Genomic DNA, 21,722 nt, shown 5'->3' on the forward strand with positions numbered 1-21,722 from the left:
ATTGCTAATTGTAGTGCTAATTTAATATTTGGCTTATCCTTTTGCTACTCTGTTTCTCATTTAAAACTTATATCTATATGGTTAAGGGGTTCAAGGGGTTAGAGTGCATGCGATTGAGGATAGTAGTTATGCTCGTAATACATATATTTGCATTCGTTTTGGTTTTAGTCAGTAATCAGTCTAAAAAAATCGATGCGAAGGCAAACGAAAGCGAATTCAAAATTGATCTAACTTGCTGGCTACACGCATAAATATGTATAATAAAGGTATATTTGCATCTAAATATTTCTTGGCTATCATCGAGCTAGTCCTTAGTCTAGCCTAGTCTGTCTTTAGTCAAAGATTATTGCACTAAAAAGCGTGTGCCTGGAATCTACGGTAGAGAGAGAGAGAGAGCGAGAGAATGGGTGGCAAATTGGCTAAAACGGAATGCATTGCGCTGAGCAGTCGAGAGTTGGATCAGAGAGTTGGTTTACATGTACTATGTGCTTTGTACTTTCAAAAACTGCTTCAGAGAGAGAGAGAGAACTAAATAAAGCTGAGAGTTATCGTCTTACTTTACGCTTACAACTACGATTTTCTGGGGCCACAACACAACTCAATACAATACACTAAATAAATAAAATACACGATAAAGAGATTTAGATTTAGATTTAGATTAAGGGATGAGATTCACGATCTGTCGCTGAAGGTGAGGTTGAAGGTTCGCAGCTCCATTGGCTGCAGACTCACTTCCGCCAGAGAGCGTATGCGGAAGTTCTCCTGGGCCTTCTCCTTCGCCTGCTCCAGCCCCGTCAGGCTGGTGGCCTCGATGGTGTGCAGACTGAGTTTGCCCAGCTGCACGGAGCCGAGTCCTCCGTTCGAGAGCGGACAGATGCTGTCCAGACCCAGCTCCCTGCCACCCACGGCACTCACGCTGCAGTCGAAGCCTTGCCGATGGAGTACCATCAGCGCTGAGGCGGACGGAAACAGCTGCAGCTCCGGGTCGGAGAGGGTGCGCAGGGTGGTCAGGTGCACGTCGCAGGGCAGTGCCCCCTTGGGCAGCAGCCGCACCTGGGCCTGCAGACCCGCCAGCGGCTGCTCAACGCTGCTCAGGAAGTACAGATTCGGCGGGTATCGGAGCGCGTTGGCCAGCATCTGTCCCTGCCTGCTGGGCACCTGGTATCCGGGCGGCTTGGCAGCGTGCTGGCCACGCGGCATATCCTCCACCAGCAGCCAGAACTTGTGGCGCGTTAAATGACTATCGACCACGCCCTCGCCCATGCCCCTGTAGTCGTCGTAGAGGGTTCGCCGATCGAGCATCACCTCCAGTTGTCCCGGCTCGTAGCTGGCCGCTCCCTGGGCATGGGTGGTAAGCAGAGTGAGGCGCAGCCGCGAGTCCTGTATGAACGCGCCCGAAGTTATGGGGAAGTAGTTGCCCTCGATGCCAATGGCTGGCACTTTAATGCGTCTAAAAAAGGAGTAGAGAGCGGTTCAGACCATAGGGGAAGGTTCTTTGTTGTTCTTTACTCACTCGTGGTACTGGAAACCATTTTGATCACTGTAGAACACAGGCAGCTCTGGCATGGTGCCCGTGTCTGTGGGCTCCTTAAGCGGATCCCTCTGCATTGGCGCCCCCGCAATGTTGTCTATGTTCGTGATGAGGCGCATGAATAGCTCCGTTTCGCGATTCTTGGGCGGCGGCTCAAAGTCAATGTCATTCTCCACATAGATGGCAGCATCCAGATGCGTTCGCGTGTTGAAGATGCGCACGGTGTGGGCGAGGAAGGGGCCGTATATCACAGTCACATCGCTGGCAATCGGCCCGGAGGTGATGATGATGCGCACATCGGTGTAGCCCTCCAGCACATCCTTCTCGGCTTCACTCTGCTCGGGATCCGTCTTGAAGAGGTACGCCCCCGAGTGGAACTGTGCGCTGCGGTAGGCGGCAAACTTGATGTTGCACTGCATCGGCTTCATCAGCTCCTTCCGCTGGTTCTTTCGCGTGACTGTCTTCAGGAAGCCGCTCTTCTCATCGAACAGCAGACGCATATGGGGATTCTCCAGCTGAATGTCGCCTGAAAGCAGCAAAAAATGTTGTTAATAAATTGATATTTGAATGTGATTTGATTTACTCACCCGCTGGCTTGGACCGCACCTCAAAATCGGTCACTGTGGCGCCACTGGCTCCAGCAGGAGTGGCGGTGCTCGCTGTTGCAGACGCCTCGTGGCAATCATCGCAGTATATGGTGGCAATGTTCCGCCTGTAGCTGGCCTCATCCACCTGGACGCGGTACGTGCTGAGGGACAGGGCCTCCAGCTCGGCCACGAACATCACCTCGTACTGGCGCGTGCTCGTGCGTATGCGTCCGATGGTGCCCGTGGTGGTCGTGCCGAGCACCAGGTCGTACGTGTCCGTGATGTTCCACACGGGATTGATCTGGATGTGCTTCAGTTCAACGCCCTCATGGTTGAGGATCTTCACATTCGGATGCTCGACCCGCAGTGTCACGATTTCGATGCGCTTCTGCGCCAGTGAGTTGTACAGAACAAAGCTGCCAATGGATGATCCTCCTAATCCTCCTCCTCCTGCCGCTGCGGGGGTCGTGGAGTCATCGCCGCTGACCATCTGAATGGGCATCTTGCGCGGCAGCTTGTTGAAGTTGTCCCGCTCGAATTCGCTGATGAGGAAGCCATGGTGGCGGGGCTGGCCCCGCTGCAGCAGCTGCTCAATGCACGACTCCTGCATCTTGACCATGTTCTGGATGCTCTCGAACAGCCGCATGGCATAGTCGCGCATCACGGCCGCCTTCGAGGTGCCCGTGATGGCGTCGTGGTGCTGGAACAGTCCCAAATTGCGTCGCGCATGGATGATCTGCTCGTAGTTCTTCTCGTCAATCTTGATGGCGTTCTCCCGCTGCGCCTGGCGTGCCGTGTTGTACGCCAGCGTAAAGAGTATCTCGGCGGCGCGCAGATTGTGCTCCAGCTCGGAGCTAAGCAGCTTGTAGAAGGGTCGCGTGGTGAAGTAGCCCGACCAGTAGGCAGGCCTTCCCTCCGAGAAGATGTCCGAGTACACGAAGAAGTCGCCCTTGAAGCTGGGGAAGCCGGGACTGCGGCCCTTCATGCGCTCCCTGATGGCCGCAAAGTAGTCGCTGGGCGTTCCGAACTTGATGTCCGTGTTGTACAGCCGCCTGTTGGCCATGATGTGGTCTATGAGCTTCTTGTAGTTCTGGTACTGCTGGTCCACCTCGCGCTCCTTGTTGTAGCGGAAGTCATCGCCCACCGGTATGAGGGCCACGTTGTGCGGAAAGAGCGAGGCGGTGCGCGCGTACTGCTCCAGCAGCAGCTGCGCCTTCTCCTCCACATTGTCGTCGGTGATGAACTGCGCCTTCACCGAGTACTCGGTGTACTCGCCGGGGATCTTGCGGAAGTCAAAGTTCAGGCAGATGAACGGATGCGGCCCGCACGAGCCCTTGATCGAGTAGATGTCAAAGGGCATGTTGTGGGTGAGCAAGCTGCCTGCTGGCCCCTCTGCTCCTGCCGCTCCCTTTGTCCGCCAGTAGGGCGTCCACACAAAGTCGCCCATCTGCTGGCGGGCGAACCATTGCTTCCACGCGTAGTGAATCCTTTGGATGATGGCACCCTCGAAGTTCGCGCCGGACAGCAGGTAGGGCACGGTGCTGCCGTGGCCAAAGGGATCGATGGACCAGCCCACCTTGGGCGTCACGTTCAGATTGTTCTTCAGCCACTGGTGGCCCTCGATCAGCTGGTCGAGCATCGGATAGATGTGGACATTCGCCTCGTCCGTCATCACCCAGCCGCCGGTGGTGATCTCGATGCGGCCAGAGTCCACGAGACGCCGCAGCGCACGCTGCTTGGTGGGATGAGCCTGGTCCCACCACAGCTGCAGAAACGAGATCTCGGACCAGATGAACGTCATGTCCTTGTACTCCTGCATCTTGGTCACCAGCAGGTTGAGGATCTGCCGCGAGTCCGACTGGAAGTAGTTGGTGAAAGTCTTCAGCCAGCCTGGATCGTTGTGCGAGTGTGGCACCACGATGATCTTCAGCGGGGGACGCTGCTTCTCCTTCTTCTGTGCATCGAAACGCTCCTCAAAGCCACGATCCCAGTACTCCTTCGATCGCATCCATTCGGGCTGCAAAACAGATGATATTTGACCTTAGAATCTATTTCCAAATCGGCCTGGAGATTCGCTTCACAACTTACCTGAAAGTCGAATCTGCTGTGCTCCTCGTTGGACGTTATGTTTGTGTCACTCTGGAGCAGGACGTAGCACTTGTCGCCCCAGCTGCTCCTGGCATATTCCACATTTATGTCGTCGGGCTCTACTGCCTCCTGTTCTTCTACTGTTACCTCCTCCGCCCTCTGCTCGGAGGATCTCTTCTGGTTCGAGACGATGGCCGCTGCATGAATCTTCTTAAGCTGCTGCTGCTGCTGCTGCACACTGAATCCTGTGATGCCTGCCGCTGGTCCCAGTCCACGTTGTAGTCCCGCCGCTGTGGGGGAACCCGCCTCGGAGCTGGGCGTCGGATTGGGCTGGCCAATGGAGATGTAGTAGAGGCAGAGCAGGATCGTCACGAAGGCCGACAGCAGACCAATGCATCGAGCGGAGCCGCGTCGGAACAGCTTGAACGACATCCTGGATAGTGGACAGGGCTGCACTTCTTCCTCGCCCGAAATCTTTTCTACATCTGAAAATTTGTCAAGTGGAAAAGTCTTGAGATCCATCGACAGCCTCGTGTAATTTTTATGCTTTTCAGAAAAATGTACGTTAAATTTCGTCATGTGTGAATTGTATTAAATAAAAGTATTCAGTGACAAGGATATCCATAAATTTAAAACAAATATTTACATAATATTTATGTAAGTTTTAATCACAGTAATAAATGATCAGTTTATTGGAGCTTTTTGGAGGCTTAATCGTTCCAAGGAATGCCTCCAAAGAGATCCAAATACAAACAAACATAAATAAATGTGTATGCCCAATATCTTAAAGATAATCTTCAGTTTCAACTTGGTGAATAAAACACAACTCCTCTCCGTTTATCCCAGCTCCTAGTACTCGCTCTAGTTCCAGCTATTTCTGCCTCTGTCTGCTGTTCCCGTAACACACATGCCTCGAGAGTTTTGCATTTTTCATGGCGAAGAGAAGGGGAAGGGAATGCGGGGTTTGTGGGGAATTTAATTAAGGCCCCAGGATACTGATGGTGGTATGGCGGGTATGGGGGCACTTGCTTGAGGGACGTGTAAAATGCTTGTGGCACATTCGTGCTGGCGCTGGCTGCAGGATAAGCCAAACACTGCGGGCGAGGTGTTCAGCTTTAATTTGCACATCGACACGGAAAATGGGGAAATTTATTCGAATATATTCAAGGGAATTCCATAATTATTAGGTTTAGTTTATTGATTTGATGGAATAGGAACATTGTTTAAAGGAAGCTAAATGTAGTAGAAGCGTCCAATAAGACTGCTGCTGTTATCAATATTCATATTTAATATCCATCTACAATGAACAATGAAGTGCAAACAGAAGCATAAGGAGCTCTATGTAAGTGCTCCTCATTGTTTCGAATTAATTTAAAGGCATTCAGAGGCTTCAGGTGCCCTGAAAAGTGCTCTATCTTACTGCTCTAGTGCTCCAATTTCTCTCTGCAAAATTAGTAAGCCCTCTGAGATCCCATTTCAAATAACAACAAACGATTATGTGCTGCAAATGTTCGTGTGGCTAAAGTCAAAGTTTGAACTTCCGTAACCTCCGCACATAGAAACATTCATATTGCACATACGGTAACTAATTCATATGATGCACTTGATCCATGGGAAGGGGATGGTGCTGTAGTGGGGGTAGATCTGGTTCCGCAAACAGAAAGAGCAGGCAGCTAACGAACGCAAGAACAGTTTGTGCAAACAGAAAACTCAATCAAAAACTCTTCACATGTTGGCAGAACAGAACTTTTTGCAATGATGAAATTAATTCATAGTTTTTCCCCCACAAACTTTTGGCCTGAAGTTCTGAGCACACCAAACTCTGCACCTCCCCCGCACCCATGTTGCACACATGCACCCGTTTGCCACTGTTCCACTGTTTTCCCTCCAATTTCCCCAACTGCATTTATGTCAGGAAAATAAATTAATAGCCAACAAGCCAACGCACACAAATTTGTTTAAGTAGTTCCACAAAAAAGGAGCGAAAGCAGTAAGTAAACGGATCCAGTAAAACGAAGTTGAAGATACCCTTAAATATGTCTTGATTTGATTAAACAGATTGTGAACATCTTGCAACTATTTAGATATATTTTAAGCTTACTTTTCTTAGCTTAATAATCTGTGCACTAATATTTATGCCAGATAACTTCAAAAGAGAGAAACTTTTTAAGTTACATCAATTAATTGAAGAAAGGTATGCCAAATATGCCAGATATATCGAAGCAGACAGTGAGAAATGTACATAAATGTACAAATGTATGTAGGTACATTTGAGTGTTTTAATGTTCATAAACGATGCACAGTTCAGTTCATGTATGGCAGGCCTGTCTACCTCCTCCTGAAAACTACAATGCAAAACAATTGAACAATGCCCTCCCCGTACCCATGATTTATTTATTTACTTTTGTTTTTGTGTTTGCCATAATTTATGTTTTTTATTTCTGTTTAACACGCAGAAAAGGCATTATCTTTCATCTGTTTCAGCGCTTGAAAGCCACTCTGCCCCTGCACCGAATCATTTACGTCCCCCTGCTACATTTACCCCTTTTTCGGTGCCACCTACTCGTGGCCACACTGCTGAAATATTAAATTAAGTTTTATTACAATTTAAAAAAAAACATTTGACCTGTGTCTGCTCCATTCAAATGTTTCAATTTGGTCAAGGGAAGAGCTTTAGGTACTAGAAGGTGGATGGTTTGAGAAGCGGGAACGGGTGGAGCCTTCTTCTGGTATACTAATCAACAGGAAAAACCCAAGCGATGTCCCACCACCTGTCACAGCAAAAGAAAAGCATTTTCCCATGCTCAATTCTACTCCTCTGGCGGTTGCCTTTCATTTACGCCCCCCCCCTTTGAGACCCACTCATTTGGTAATTTTCACAAGAGTCCCATTAATCCCTCTTTAAAGCGCATTAGAGAAACCAAAGAGTGAGAAACTAATGCTTTAGCCAGAGGCCTTTTAGATAGATAGGGGGAAACCACCGAAAGGAGAGCAGATCAAGGGGGAAAGCGAAAGCCACTCAAAGGAAAGAAAATGGTTAGAAGAAATCACAAATGTTAACGGAACACCACACAACGAAGCAGAAGGAAGGGTAGGAGAAACCACTGAAAACGATGGAGGATTTAGAGGGGGTAAGTGGTAAGGCACATGGGTGAGAAATACAGCCTTTGATACTGCTCTGACGCAGCACTTTCACAGTAAACCATTCATTCCCCTCAATTATTTCAATTAGCGCCACATTTGCACATCCTTCCTTTGCTTCCATAATAACTTCCTGGAAAAGGAAGCAGGAAGCCAGCATCGTCAGACATCGGCCTTGACCCCTATCAAACACCCACTTCACCCAATCCAATGATATCAACTTGTTCAAGAAAAAAGATGACAGGAAGATTGGTTCCGTCCCTGTCAACGTCCCTGTGAGATGGCAGATTGTGTGGAAAACTTTTCTCGTCTGTTCTGTTCTGTTCTGTTCTGGCAAATTTGATTCCATTGCAAATTGCACTCTGTCAACCGTCCTGTTCGGTTCTCTCCCGTCCCTCCTTTCTTTTCCTACTCTTTGGATGACAACCTTCTTCATTTGGAAGTCAACACGTCGTCGTAGTCGGCTGGGTGGGTCCTAGAATAACCCATTTTCTGTTTTTCTGGTTTGGTTTGGTTTTTCTTTTGACAGGTTCCCTCTTGCTCTGCCCCTACTTGCGCAATATAATTTCCACTCAACAAATGATTTTTTGGTCTTTTTCCTCCCATTCTGGAGATGTGTGCGTGGCGTGCTCTTTCATTCCCTCTACACATCAGCAAAAAAAAAAAACCCAACTCAAAAAGTTGATTCTGCTGATGTCGGGAACTCCCCCGTACCCCACAGCACCCTTCAGGACTGTGCTCTTGCCAAGCTCCTTTCACCCCCCGCTCTGCATCAGTCATGTCCTTCTCTGGCTTTGAAGCACGTTTACCCTCCGGTCGGCTCCTTTGGCCTCTCGCTTGGAAGTTGCAACTTGAAGCGCTCATGTGAGTGTTCTCAATGCAAATGGATCATTTTGCTACCCAGCAGTACACGTACAACCCCGACCCTATTATTATTCTGTGGGCGTCTTTCACAGAGTAGCTAAGCAGTTTGTATTGTATTGCTTTAGAATAAAAGTAATCAATGGATCTCCTGGATTAAAGGAGGTGAGAACAATTTCGATCAACCCTGATCAAAAAGATTAAATAGAACTCTTCAGTAGAGGGTGCTTCGTGGCTATAAAGACCTAACACAGTAAATTTCATACACTTTTCGTTGTATTCCTGTTCCTGCATTGATTGGAATTGTTGTTTTTACTTTGACGCAAGCAAAACCCAACCAAAAATCGTAGTTTTGTGTATGGAAAAGTTTACGGATCGGAAAGCACTCTCCGAATCAATTGTAAACTTTTTGTGTTTGACTTTTGTTGTCGGTTGTTTGTTTGAGAGCATGGGAGATATGAACTTCGGTATCCAAAGAGAAGTATAATTATGTTTTATAGTACTTTTTCAATTTGATTTAAACTTTAGTTTCCTTGAAATGGGAATAGAAACCGGGGAACGAAAATAAATGTGCCTTAAATCCGGAGTTTTTCTTCATTAAAACTTTCCCATTTAAAAAGTTAATTGAAAGTCATTCGGGAAACTCGAAAACTGCTAAAATGAAAAGCCAACAAAGTAACAGCAAGCCGAAGGCAAAAGTGTGAACATAATTTCAGTCCAAGAACAATACTCGGGAGTTTTGCATAAACGGCACGGAAATTGCAGCTGCACCTACAGCAGAAGGAAACGAAAAAAAAACGAGAAGAAAGGGAAGGAAAGGAAAGTCCTGCTGCTGCTGGCAACCCCTTTACCTCTTCCGTTTTTCCGTTTCCCAAAACTCAAGCTTAAAACGGTTAAAAAACGGTTTTTCTTGGCGGCAAACAGAGAACAGAAAAACTCCACAAAAAATAAGAGTTTTGGGCTTACACGAAGGGTTTTCCACCGACGCTTTTCAAGTGAATACTAATGGAACTTTGCATTCTATTTAAATTAACATTTCTGGAATGAAATTTATTTTTGAGAAGGAATTTCGCTGTTTTTCGAACAACTTGATCGGACAGTTCTCCACCTTTTCCAACGCCAAGCCCCCGTGAAAATATTGTACAACGGTAAAAAAGAAATTGTGTGCAAGAAGGTCTAGCGGCAAGCACACAAAATAGAATGCCTCTCAAAAAAGATCCAAATAAAAAAGTGCAGAACTTTCAACTCTGACTTTAGGGGTTGGAGGCATTGGGAGTGGCAGTGCCAGTGGCAGGAGTGCCACTGCGGTTCAATGTGCTGCCTTCTTTTGCTGGTGTCAGAGCAGGAAGGGAAGGCTCTGGGAAGTGTTACGAAGAACGAGGGGCCAACAAGGGCAAGGGTCCCGGAACTTCAGAGAGTTCAGGCTTTTTTAATTAAACAAACTAGAGACAACAGAGGGGCCACAGAGGCAGCAAACTAGTTAAGGCAATTTTCCGGAGCAAATGAGCATGAGTAATGCGGTGGTTAAGCTGCTGTCAGTGAAGCGTGTGGGCTTGGCATGTGCCCATCGGCCATACCATAGCATAGCCCAAGCATAATCGCACGAGACACACAAAAAAGAGAATTGAAATCGCTTTCTAGCCAAAGAGAGGTCCCCATTCCATCTATAGGTCTATAGGCCATTAGCATAGCCAGCGAAGCAACAAAAATAATGATAGACAACAAGCCCAAGAATTATGGCCATAGAAGAGCGGTGGAGAACTGCGACCAAAAGCATACTCTAGTCTCTGCTCTCAATGGGCATCGTCAGAGGAAGTTGTCAAGATCTTAGCGGGAAGATAAATATGGTAAATTATATAAAGAAATGTCAGCATAACGTTTTTATTTTCAGGGATTCAAAATTCATTCAAATGAACATGTGTAAATATTTATGTGTGTATTTAATAATCTGGCTTACACCATGCCTAAGCCCGCTTCATTCTTTGATGGATTTTCTTTCAAAATTTGTCATAATTTGCATTTGCAAATAACTAACGCCTTTCCTTGCCTGTGTAGATATACAAACGTTAGTTTCTCCAGTTCCTAATCTACTTTTAACAGTCACAAATCACGTGCCTTAAATAATTTATATAATTGTTTTTAAGTGGCTTCTAATTCGTTTCTAGACAAATGGAAAAATCGTTGGGTTGACAAACCCCATTTATTGTAAGCATTTTATGCACATTGATTAAATAGTACTTCTAGTTGTAGGCAAATGCACAAGAACTTAAACTTTCTTTACTTTAATCTATTATTCAGACCAGGGGCATCTTACATGCACAATATGTGTTCAACTGATTTACAGCAATTTTTTCTGTTTACAGGCCATAAAAACAAAGTTTTTCCACTTCCTTCCACAATTGAGTAAAACAAAACCAAAGAAATAAAGTCTCAGTGCAAGAGTCGACTCAATGATACTCTTGCAGATCCATTATTTGAATGGCAATGATTCATTTACATGTGTAAATATGTATGCGTAGATGTTTGATGTACATACATCAAATTAGGCTAAACTATAAAGATTTCTGCAGGCTGTGACCCACACTTTCTTCTACTTCGATACGTATTACCAAATTAATATTAACCATTCGATTCAGGTGATTCCTGTTAGAAATAGTAAAATAGCATTCATCAACTGGTCGAACAAATTAAATTTTGGATACCCAAAACACAAAGAGTATTAAATAAAAAAGTGTTTTTAAATACTAATGCAAAAATACTCCAATTGCATTACGCCTCTGCCTCCTGTTTACCCTCCAGCGCCACCCATGTGCCAATGGCAGTCCAACGAAGCGAGCGACAAAAGGAGTGAGAGAGAATAGGAGAACCAGAGGGAGATAGGAATCATCACAACAGAGAGAGAGAGAGAGAGAGAGAGAGAGAGCGAGTGAGAGATGAAGAGGGATTTCCAGATACTGTGGGGGCGCACCATAGAGAACGGGAGAAAAACTAAAAGCCGTTAGACAAGCAGAACTCTCGAGGCGGATTCACAATTACTCACTTATGCAGCGGTTCGGTACGAGGGCTACGCCATTCGTGGCATATGGGGAAGACTGGCGACCGACGCCAAGCCAAAACAGCACATTAAAGCTAGCGTATGCCCATAAACTTGGCCAAAAGCACAAACAGTCAGCCCATAAAGGCAGCGGGGGCCGCCGCTGCACAAACTGTTGATTAAATGTCAGCAGGAAAAAAACCAATAAGCAAACTGTAAAGATAATTATGTTTGTAGATATGCATGTATGTACATGCAATATATCTTATAGATACCTCATGGGATTGGGAGAGCGGTACCAGTCGGCAATTATCTTTAACTAATTTGTCTGTTTTACTAGCCCGCAGTAACAATCGTAACAGATTTTTATTTTACATGTAAGTTATGTCATGTTTTTAAGTATGACATGTACTCGAGTCCTTGAGTTTATTATTTATTTATTATATTATTTTTATTTTTATTAATTTTTTTTTTTTATTCTTTTGGCTACCAATCAAAAACTTTGCGACACATTGTCAATGCTTCGTTTTACATATCTAATGCAAATATCCACAAAGATCTTAATATTCCAACCATTAAAGAAGAAATAAAGAAAACTAGTAAGAAATACCAGAAATAACAGTAAGAAGACTGTAAAGATACCACATTCTCGATCTCCCCGATAGATAAATCCAACAAACTGAAAAAATGTTATATATAATAGCAGGGCTCATTAGGAAACTGCTATTTCTGTTAATTTAATATTAGTTATACAATTTACTTATTCTTTAAACAAACAGATTGTAAATATAAAGAGAGAGAAAAAAAAATCTTTTGGCGTTGGAGGATCTTTATTTTTTAAAGAAACGAGTATTTTTTGAATGTGTATTCTCCAGTCTTATTTTCAACTATAAAATTGTAACCGTTTTTCTTTCTTTTATAGCGGTTTCAGCATTTATGAGCAATCGAATGGATTGAGCAATCCAAACTCATTTGCTAATAAATATCTGCAATCGCTTGCGGAACAGTAACCCATAAAAAAGAACAGACCCAAAGAATTATCCAGAGAAAGAAAGATACAAAGAGAAAGAGAGAGAGAGAGAGAGTTACAAGTGGCTCGCAGAAAGTACTTCCGCTCCATTCATTTAAACATAAGTCAAATTATCTATGGGGTCTGTTCGTATATTTATTTCTCTAATTAGGTAAGTCCAATTGATTTTCCGCTAATTAAATTCCGCATTTCCGTGTACCCACTCGATTGGCATTCAAGGTCAGTAGTTTTACCTGCGGTAAATAATTTACTTGCTTTGAAAGTTGAAATTGAAAATTTTTATGGATTTTGGTGGAGGGATATAAGATGAATTGGGATAATGATGGATTTGAAGAATGAAAACAATGCGCTGCATGTCGAATAAGATGTAGAGATAAGACAAAAGATTGTTTATTCCGAATTCATCTGCTGAAGTTTCCTTTAAATTCATTCACACTAAACATAATGACAATTTCAATTTCGTTGCTTTCTGGACATGTCTACATTTTCCAGAGACTTAAAATGCAATTTGCAATGTGAAAAACAATTTAAAATATTTCTTTATCAATTTAAAAGTTTCCAAAAATTAGCAACAAATGTTGTGCAGAAAAGTGCAAACTTATCGAAAGTTATGGTTAATATGGAGTTGCCCTTTTGCCTATATATATATAACTTTCTTTTAAATCCACTCCCATTGGATCCTGGAGCAATAACCTCATTTCAACAGCAATTATTTCCTTTATCAAACAAAGACTCTGGTGTCTCTTGACTTATTTATAGAGTTTTATTTCTAACATGTCATTAATTTTAATCCTCATTCTGCAATGCTGAAATATTTCTTCATTCGGTCACTTGCAGCTTTTATTTGTGCATTTTAATCATATTACTTTATTGACATGGCTTTTGGCGAAGACCCTAATGCCGAAAGCTATAAAAACGCTGGAAAATGCTGATAAAGCACAAAGCCACAAGAAGACGAAGCATCATAAAAGATTGCCTTTCCTTGACTTGTTTGCTTTTTCCAGCTATGGCTGGGGGGAACGTGAGACTTATTACATTCAGATCGTCCCAGGAGAGAGGTAGGGAAGGGCTTTCCTAAGAGTTTTCTATTGGTTGTTGGTGTTTTCTTATGGTTTTTGTTGCTTTTGCTTTTGTACGCAGAGAGGAAAATGAAATGAAAATGAATTCTGGTTTTTGTTTTTCCTCCAAGACAAAAGAATTACTCGTACTGTGGTGAAAAGAGATAGAGGGATCATGGTGGGGCAGCAGCAATGCCAACAATAGCAACGTTTATTGCTTTGATTATGAAATGTTCCGTTCCGTTTCAATTTCATGCTGTTAAATGGTGGGAAAGCCCCACACAGATACTTCACGCATACCCATACATACATATTTGCTGTACTATATGTAACAGGTTTACAGTTACCAATAGCACTTCCATATATGGGTTATACCACACAATACTCAACACACAGTACGCGTGTGGCTGGGGATTGTGGGAACAGACTCCAACAGTTTGCTGACAGCGCTTTTCCCTCCCTCAGATACTGTGAAGTAGGTCTTAACCACTTGATTGTCTGCACAAGAACTCGAGAAATATCATCAGGGAAAAACTGTTTAGGGTTTGTGGTCAAGAAAGCAGATTTCCCCAATCATATAAGAATAACTTAAAATAATATTTCGAAACTGTAATCAATTTGGGATCCCTATTGGGTTTGAGATTCTTTTTCCCTTGCACTCTGACAATCCCAGATATTAATATGATTTGCACTTATACGTACATGACAATTGGTGTTTCATTGGAATGGGTCAGACCACCTGCTAATAAAACACACACCAAATGATCAACCTCGGCGCTGGTTCTGCACTATTTATCTAGGCAGGCCAAAGGGTGCCACCAACCCAACTGTAACTAACTGAGCTTCACTTACTCCAATAACGCGCTGGAGGCACAACATCCACCCACCCATTGGTAAATATCGCATTCGTTTTGGTCAAGTCATGCGGCCACTTGGTGCCGCATTGTCACGCATCATTAGTGACAGACAATGGGACAGAGTGAAGCGAAGCGCTTGGAAATTGAAGCGTTTATTCTGGAGGGATCTCATGAGGGGAGAGAGGAGTCAGGAGTGATCGGATGATTATTTGTGGTAAAGCGATATGATTGCATGATGACATGACATGGCCATAAAGTGTGCGACATAACAACCAAAAAAAATATATATCTACCTGCCACCGGAAAAATTGACAGCACGCCATCCGAAAGTGAAGCGAATGGAATGAAGGAGGAGAGCGGAGAACAGGGTGAAATTTGAGTACAAACTAAAGAAAATGAATAATAACCCCATGGAATAACTCCATGGAGTCCCAGGGAGTAGGTCCTCGACTGCTGTCTCTCTGTTTATTCTCTTTGTTGGGGGTCGTTGCAAGAAACTAAATTTAGTTGCACGAACACCAAAAAGATACAATTATCGGGGCGGGGGTAATCGATACGAGTCTGACTCTGTAAGAGAGGAGGTTGGACTGATCGGCGGCGTGTGGCAAATTCAAAGAGGAAGCCGAAACTGAAAGGGAAACTTTATGAGTAGATTGCTAGGATTATTTTCTAGTCGTGAAGTAACGTGATGGAAATAAAGATTATGCTAATCTTAAGTAAGACAAAAATACCATTCAGAAATGAACATTCATAAGAGTATAGTGATATTTATTCTTCACTTTAAAGAAGCCCTTAATAACATGAAAGAACGGTTGGATCTCGGATCTTTTAGTTCCTATAGAGAAGACCTTTTAGTATTCCCCAATGGAATGATAAACAAAAGACCAAAGAAATCCCTTCGTAATTTCCAAGTATATTATATAAAGTTACATTACGAACTTACACACAAATCAGGAAGACAAAATGTCCTTTGGTCTTGGCGCGGAACAAGGAAAAAACACATAAATCAACACACACATACACACACACAAAAGCGGGCGAAAGGTAAAAGTTGTTCCTTTTTTTTTACCGAATGAATGGAGATGGAAACAAAAGTTTTCCACCTTCTCTTCTGTTCTATTTTTGTTCGAATGAATCCTTTGAGGAGTGAATCCTTTGTATTGGCTCCTCGGCATAGGATACTCTTAATTAGAGAGACAATGCCATTGTTAACCTTTCACACTGATTTGCTTTATAGTTTACTCTCTTCTCTCACTTAAATTCATCTCCATTCCACTCGCGCTTTAATATTTTTTTTTTTTGTATTTTTCCACTCGCGTTGGTTGTTGTCCTTTGCTGCCGACGCTACCTACGCAACGTTTGTGGGGGAGTTAACGGTAACGGTATCCAAAGAGAAGAAGCGCCCTCTGTCAGCGACGAAACGCAACTGAAGCAAGCCAGACATGGAGCCAAGGCAGCCCCACTCGTTCGGATCGGATCGGGTCGGCGTTGGGTCGTTCGGGTAACAGCCGGCAATTGCAGCGCCTCATTTCGGCTCCCAAGGTATGTCAAGAGCCAGGAATGGAGCTCCCACTCTGCGGGTGTAAAGTACTGTCGCTGCCTTACCTTCTCGTAAATCGACCTTGGCAGTACCTTACTCTTTTCCACAAGTGGGGGGTCGTCGGCTTAGCTCTCTTCTATCGTTGCTGCTGCGGCTGCTGCTGCGTTCTGTTATATTGCGTTGCTTTTGTTTTGATTCTTTTGGCTTTTGGCATTGTCTTTGCTTTGTCGGCGCCGTCAACGTCAGCGTCGTGTAGTCACCGTTGGGCTCCCTCCCCATGCACCCTCCCTCCACTCTCCTTTCACCATTGAACGACCTGGAATGCGAAGGTGTTTGTTCAAGCTGCTCTTCTCCTGCTATTCTTCTCTTATTTTGTTGTTAAGATGGCTGTTGTTGCTGCTGCAGCAGCAGCAGTACATCTGGTTGGCGGTGAATGCTTGGGGGACATGGCAGGGATTCTCCGGTTGGGTTCCTTGTTTGTCAAAAGATTGCTTAATGCTGTTGGTTGTTGTTTTTGTCAAGTGTTGACAGCTGCAATTATTAATTATTGTTGCTTCTCCTGCTCCTACGAGAATTGCTCCTGAGGATTGCAGCTACTGTAGGAACAGGAATGACAATTGTAGTTCGTATTTCATTCTGGAATGGAATGCGCTTATGTAATTTTTAATTTGTGCATTCTCCAGACGACAGCCTACAGGCTCCACGACATCTGGACATCTTGGCTACTCATTTTCCTTTGTGGAACATATTCATCCCTTCCTTTTGAATCCTAAATGATAAGCTGTTGAAGAGTTCTTGAACGTTGGTGGCCTTTGATGAACCACTTTTTTGGTTCGTTTCAGCCACCACGTGGAAATCTCTACCATGGCCTTAATCTGCGAACTGACGGGCTTGGCGCCTCCGAATCCTGCCCAGAAGTGGCGACAACATTCATGAGAGCGTCGCGTTCAACTAAACCTAACCCAAGCCTAAACCTTAATGCATTTTCTGGTGTTCTCAGGCGATTACCTTCTCTCCTCCATGGAGCAATTAACATGAAACGAAGGCCAAAGGAAATGCCGACGCATTTAATACCCTCGTAATCCCGCAGTTCCTATCAAATCTGCCCAGAATGCAAGGATGGAGGAATATTGTGTACTGTAGACTTTACACTGTACCCTCTGCAAAGGGTATTGAAAAGCTTACAACGAACCAACGAAATGGAGGGGAACAAGTGGAAGGGCGGATGGATGGTGGGCTATAGGGATCAGGGCACTGACTATTCTCTGGCTGCATCTCAAGTGGCCCTGAGCGGGCCGCCGTGCCAAGTGGAGACTAAGCTCTCCTAAACGGGGAGAGACAAAAGAACTGGGCCGGTGCATAAAAAAGAATACTTAAAGTAACTTTTAGCAGTTCACTTGAGAGCCAAAATGCGAAAGCGTAAAAAAGTAGAGGAAGAGGAAGGTCGTTGTTTATTGATTGCCTCAAGAAGCGACGACTACGAGGACAGAAGAGAACAGAACGGAGTAGAAGCAGAGCAGGCATAGTAGAAGACAAAGGCAGACATGAACAGACACAGGGCGGAGCATAAGGGCGCGCAGTGCAAAGAAATGAGAACAAAACAGAAACGGAAAGAGAGCATTCGAGAATTGGCACAGGCCCTTGAAAAAAGTTCTTCAAGCCCACGCAAATGAAACGACGACGATGACGACGGCGACTGCCACAACCGACCGACAAATGGCGAAACGAAGACGATGATGATGATTTGAGGGCAAGATTATACGAGAGGAAGACGCAGACTATCCAAGTGCAAGTGAAGGCATTAACACAGGAAGGCAAAAATTATAAAGAGTTTCGAAGCAAAATTGCCAAAGTACCTTTCGGGCTTGGAATAAGAATGATTCCATGAAAGATATCGCAACTTTTTCTAAAAAAAAAATGTATTTAAAAAAAAAATCGAGTTAAATAAACTAAATGCTGCGTGAGAATAATTGGTATTCAAAGGCTTTTAAAGAAGTTTTTATAATCTCGCACCTTTAGGATTTCATTCGGACCGCGAAACGCAACATCGGATGGAGTGCATTTATTTGAGCTTAATTTGAGGGGAACATCCGGAACAAGGGCCTGTTCCTTTCGCATTTGCCGGCTGCCAAAAGGCATCTGTTGTTGGCCAAATGAATGAGGCCAGACGTGGGACGGGAGAGATCAACAAGAATCGGAAATGCGGCAGTAGGGGGCACTCGTGCTCTGGCAGGACAGACAGCCGGACGGATGGATGGATGGACGGACTGTCATTGAACCACAAGACGAATGCAAAGATGCCAAATCAACTCGAACGAGTTTTCAGTTCGTTCCGTCCTCCCGCTGCCTTCCCCACTTTTCGTTTGCAGGTCAATTGCATCCCAGTCCGAGTTGGCAGCGCTCCAGAGCCAAAGCGACATTTGAGTTTTGCACTCAGCATAAACGTGTAACGGTGGAAAATTCTGTCTGGCAGCAGACCCAGTCAGCAGAGTCACTAGTTGAGTGCGTGCAGGGTTTGTCAAATTGCCAGCAGATGAGAGTTTCCAGTAGTACCAGTACCCGGTTTCCCCCACTTTCACCGTCATAGTTGCAATCACAGAGTCCCGGCTGCAATCTCAGGCATTCCCCATCCATATCCCACAGTGCAGCTCTTCTCCACTCCCAACAGTAGTTGACAAAAGTCATCCAACCAGGGAACGTCACCGACAAACTAACAAGAGCAATCACAACCGCAACATTTGTAATGGAAATTCCTGCATTGAAATCTCGTTTCATTTCGTTTAGTCTCTGTTTTCTGTTTCTGCTATTTGGTATACCCTTTGGGAGGCATCAACCCTTAACAGGCGAAACTCGAGTCGAGTAGTAATCAGATTCGTCAAGCACACGCCATGTATGTTGTTTTTATATTCCTGGGCAATCTTATTTGCATTGTGTAAGGGCATATGCGGCTCGCTTATTTACCAATTTAGCTATCCAAAATATTATTCAAATTATCCATGGACAAAAAAGTGCTTCAATTAATTTATAGTAGCCATTCCCATTACATTATTTTGTAAATATGTTAATCTAACTTATAGTGTATTTAACCTTAAAGCTTGTAACTATTTGTATAGGTTTTTTTTGGTTTCGTTGCGGTGCACTTTATGTTTTTGTTTCCGAAGCTGTTGGCTGAAAGTGGCAGTGTTATTGCTGCTGTAACTGTTGCGGTTCTGTCATCATGGCCAACCCACACCCATCCTGGTTTGCAGCCCCATCCTCTTGACAAGTCAATGATCCAGCTAAGTTTCGGGCTCAAACGACAAAAAGCCCTTCAACTACATTGGCCACTTGACCAGCAGTCAGCCTTTCCGGGCTTGTGGTGTTGTGGGGAAATACATATTTACAGGATTGAGTTTTAGCCCATTCTATTTGATGATCGATCGATGATTATGATTATGTATGCATGTACTCCCTCTCCCCCGCTGACCCTACCAAAACATTACCATGTCACCTAATGGCCTTCCGATGCTAATATAGGGGGGACGACCTCGATTCGATGGATGCCAATCCGCTTAACAGCTGCAAATGTGTGTGTTCGCACACACGATTAGCATATTTAATGTTTGGGAACTGCAAATTTGCAAATCCTAAACAGCACGGAATTGAGTTACAAGCCCATTCTTCTTCGTCTTTGATTTTGACCTCTGTGGAGGAGTCTCCAACAAGTTCGTGCCTAGTCTGATCTTTATCTTTGACTAACTTAATTCGTTGCGACAATTTGAACCAGCTTGGTTTGATAAGCTTTTTTGTCTTTTTCCTAACCCCTTCTCTACAACTGTCAATATATTTAAAGGAGGGACACTGATTGCGTGCGAAAATTAAACATAATGAGGGGTGTAGCCGATTTTCCGACTATGGGTACATTCGGTTATCAGATTTGTTTGTGGTACACTGCAGAAATTGGTTTAATGGGAACATCGAGTGGTGAATGCTATATTTAAAACTATCCCACTCAAGACCTAGAAGGGATAACATTCATAGCTCTGCAACAGGAGAGATTTGACCATTTCAGAGAAAAAATGTTCCCGGGGAAAACCTACTTCTACTATCTTCCCATACCAAAAGCCTCCTCGTAACAAATATACCCTTGTGCTTTACAATTAACTGGTAAACAAAAACTACAGAAGAGACCCAACTAAGTCGAGATTAGAAATTGAAATTGGGTTCAAGAGCAAACAGCACACCACTAAACAGAGATGAAGATCTAGAGAGGGTCAGAGGTAAAGGGGGGTGGCTGGGGACTGTCCCAAAAACAATGTGTGTGCAAATTGTGTACTCAATAGAAAGCACAGAACAGAGAAAAGAAAGAGTGAAACAAACACCGAAAAACACACAAACAACGAAAAAAATCAATTTAAGTTGAATTATACAACACCAACAACACACACACATACACACGCAGACAACAGAGAACAGAGAATTGCATGGCATATTTACAGCAACAACAACAACAAGAGAGCCAAGAGAAACGAAACGGGTTTTCGTGAGACGGAGATGAAAAGATTCTCAATGAATGGGAAATCAAGTAAGCGCAAGCAGAGGCTAAATAAAGATGAGATGCATAAATTAGACTCCTCTCTCTCTTTCTCCACCTTGAGGTCTCTGATGCAATTTTGTAACAATTTGTAAAGGAGTGGGGGGAGTGGTGGGGGGAGACAGACATGTCTGCTCTTTTAGCCTGTTTTTCTTTGTTGTATTTTTTGGCAAATACAAATTGAATACAAATTCAGAGGCACATAGACGACAAGCACGCTTGATGGAGAGACTCAGGTGCGCTTTTACTTGAATTATTTGATTATTTAGTATATTGGATCAGACGGTGAAAGAATATTCGTTTAAAGTACCACAGAATCCGGTTTTTAACCAAGAGATGAACACAGATGCTGTCTGAAGCGGGGGTTGGTTTTCTATTGATTCTTACAAGTTCAATTTCTTTCATCTTTCAAAAAGGTTACTATGGATTTTACTATCTTACCTTTTGTAATCTTCAAAATTCTTGTTAATAGCTCCTACACATACAGGTGCTTACACCTACACTTGCACCTTGCAGGTTCCTTTCCCGTAATCCTTACACACGCACACACACACTCACGCACCCCCGCACTTAGAGTCCAATACACGCGCGTTTAGTATTCTTTGTTAGTTTTTCAAGGCTCGTAGGTTACATTTATTTAAAATTTTTTAATATGTTTTTTTAAACATTGATTTAACATTATTTTAAATTTTTTATTTTATATTATTATTTTAATTTATTTTGTAAGTGCTTTGTGTAAGGTTTTGTATATATTGTGAACTCGTAATTTTGTCATATTGTGAACGCGCAATTTTGTCATATTGTGAATGTACAATGTGTCATATTGTGAATGGGTACTTTGTAATGAAATTATACCACACAAAAATACCGAAAAATGTCGGTATTTTTCAAAAATAATATTTTACTGGTCGAATCAATATTCAATATTAGAATCAATATTAAAAACTTGTAAGGACTCTGAATGCTGAAACCATAATATTATCCGATTGATAATTTAAATCTCTACAATTGAGCTTATAATATTTATTTGTATTTGGGTAAAAATCATATAAGAATAACAGAAAATTAGGTTCCTCTTTATATATATGCACGAATAGCAAATCCTCATGCAATATCTCTGTATAGTCTTTGTTATTATTCCAAACAGACCATGAGTGCCATTTGCAGGATCTTTTTTGGGTCGAGAGCATCATTACACGCTGGCGCCATTATCTATCAACAGCCAAACATCGATATCTGTCTAGAGAAAGGCATCGAAAAGCCAGCCAACCGCTAGGAAAAATTTAAAAATGGAAAATGTCGTAGAGTTTGACAGCAAAGTCCAATTTAAATGGGAAATTCCTTGAAAAAACCATGAGTCTTGCCAGTTTACACTCAGCCAAGCCTAGGTGTCCCCAAGCTAAAGCGGAAGTTCATTGCCAT

The 21,722-nt window shown here is 43.5% G+C and overlaps 1 protein-coding gene across 2 annotated transcripts; it reads right to left on the reverse strand.

Annotated features, from left to right (window-relative positions):
- Positions 1–471: 471 nt before the first annotated feature.
- On the reverse strand, positions 472–20,944 carry LOC117585530 (alpha-mannosidase 2x). 2 transcript variants are annotated; one of them, XM_034275047.1, is made up of 5 exons: positions 20,742–20,944; positions 4,207–4,691; positions 2,119–4,135; positions 1,514–2,057; positions 472–1,450 (listed from the first exon to the last, which is right to left on the reverse strand). In XM_034275047.1, exons 2-5 carry the CDS (start codon positions 4,636–4,638, stop codon positions 673–675), a joined length of 3,771 nt encoding a protein of 1,256 aa, XP_034130938.1. In that variant the 5' UTR covers positions 4,639–4,691; positions 20,742–20,944; the 3' UTR covers positions 472–672. The 2 variants fall into 2 exon arrangements, with proteins under 2 accessions (XP_034130938.1, XP_034130937.1); XM_034275046.1 differs by lacking the exon at positions 20,742–20,944 and having other exon boundaries at positions 4,207–4,793.
- Positions 20,945–21,722: the final 778 nt, after the last annotated feature.

Source organism: Drosophila guanche, unplaced genomic scaffold (genome assembly GCF_900245975.1).
Source record: "Drosophila guanche unplaced genomic scaffold, DGUA_6, whole genome shotgun sequence".
In the NCBI taxonomy this organism is placed as follows: Eukaryota; Metazoa; Arthropoda; class Insecta; order Diptera; family Drosophilidae; genus Drosophila; species Drosophila guanche.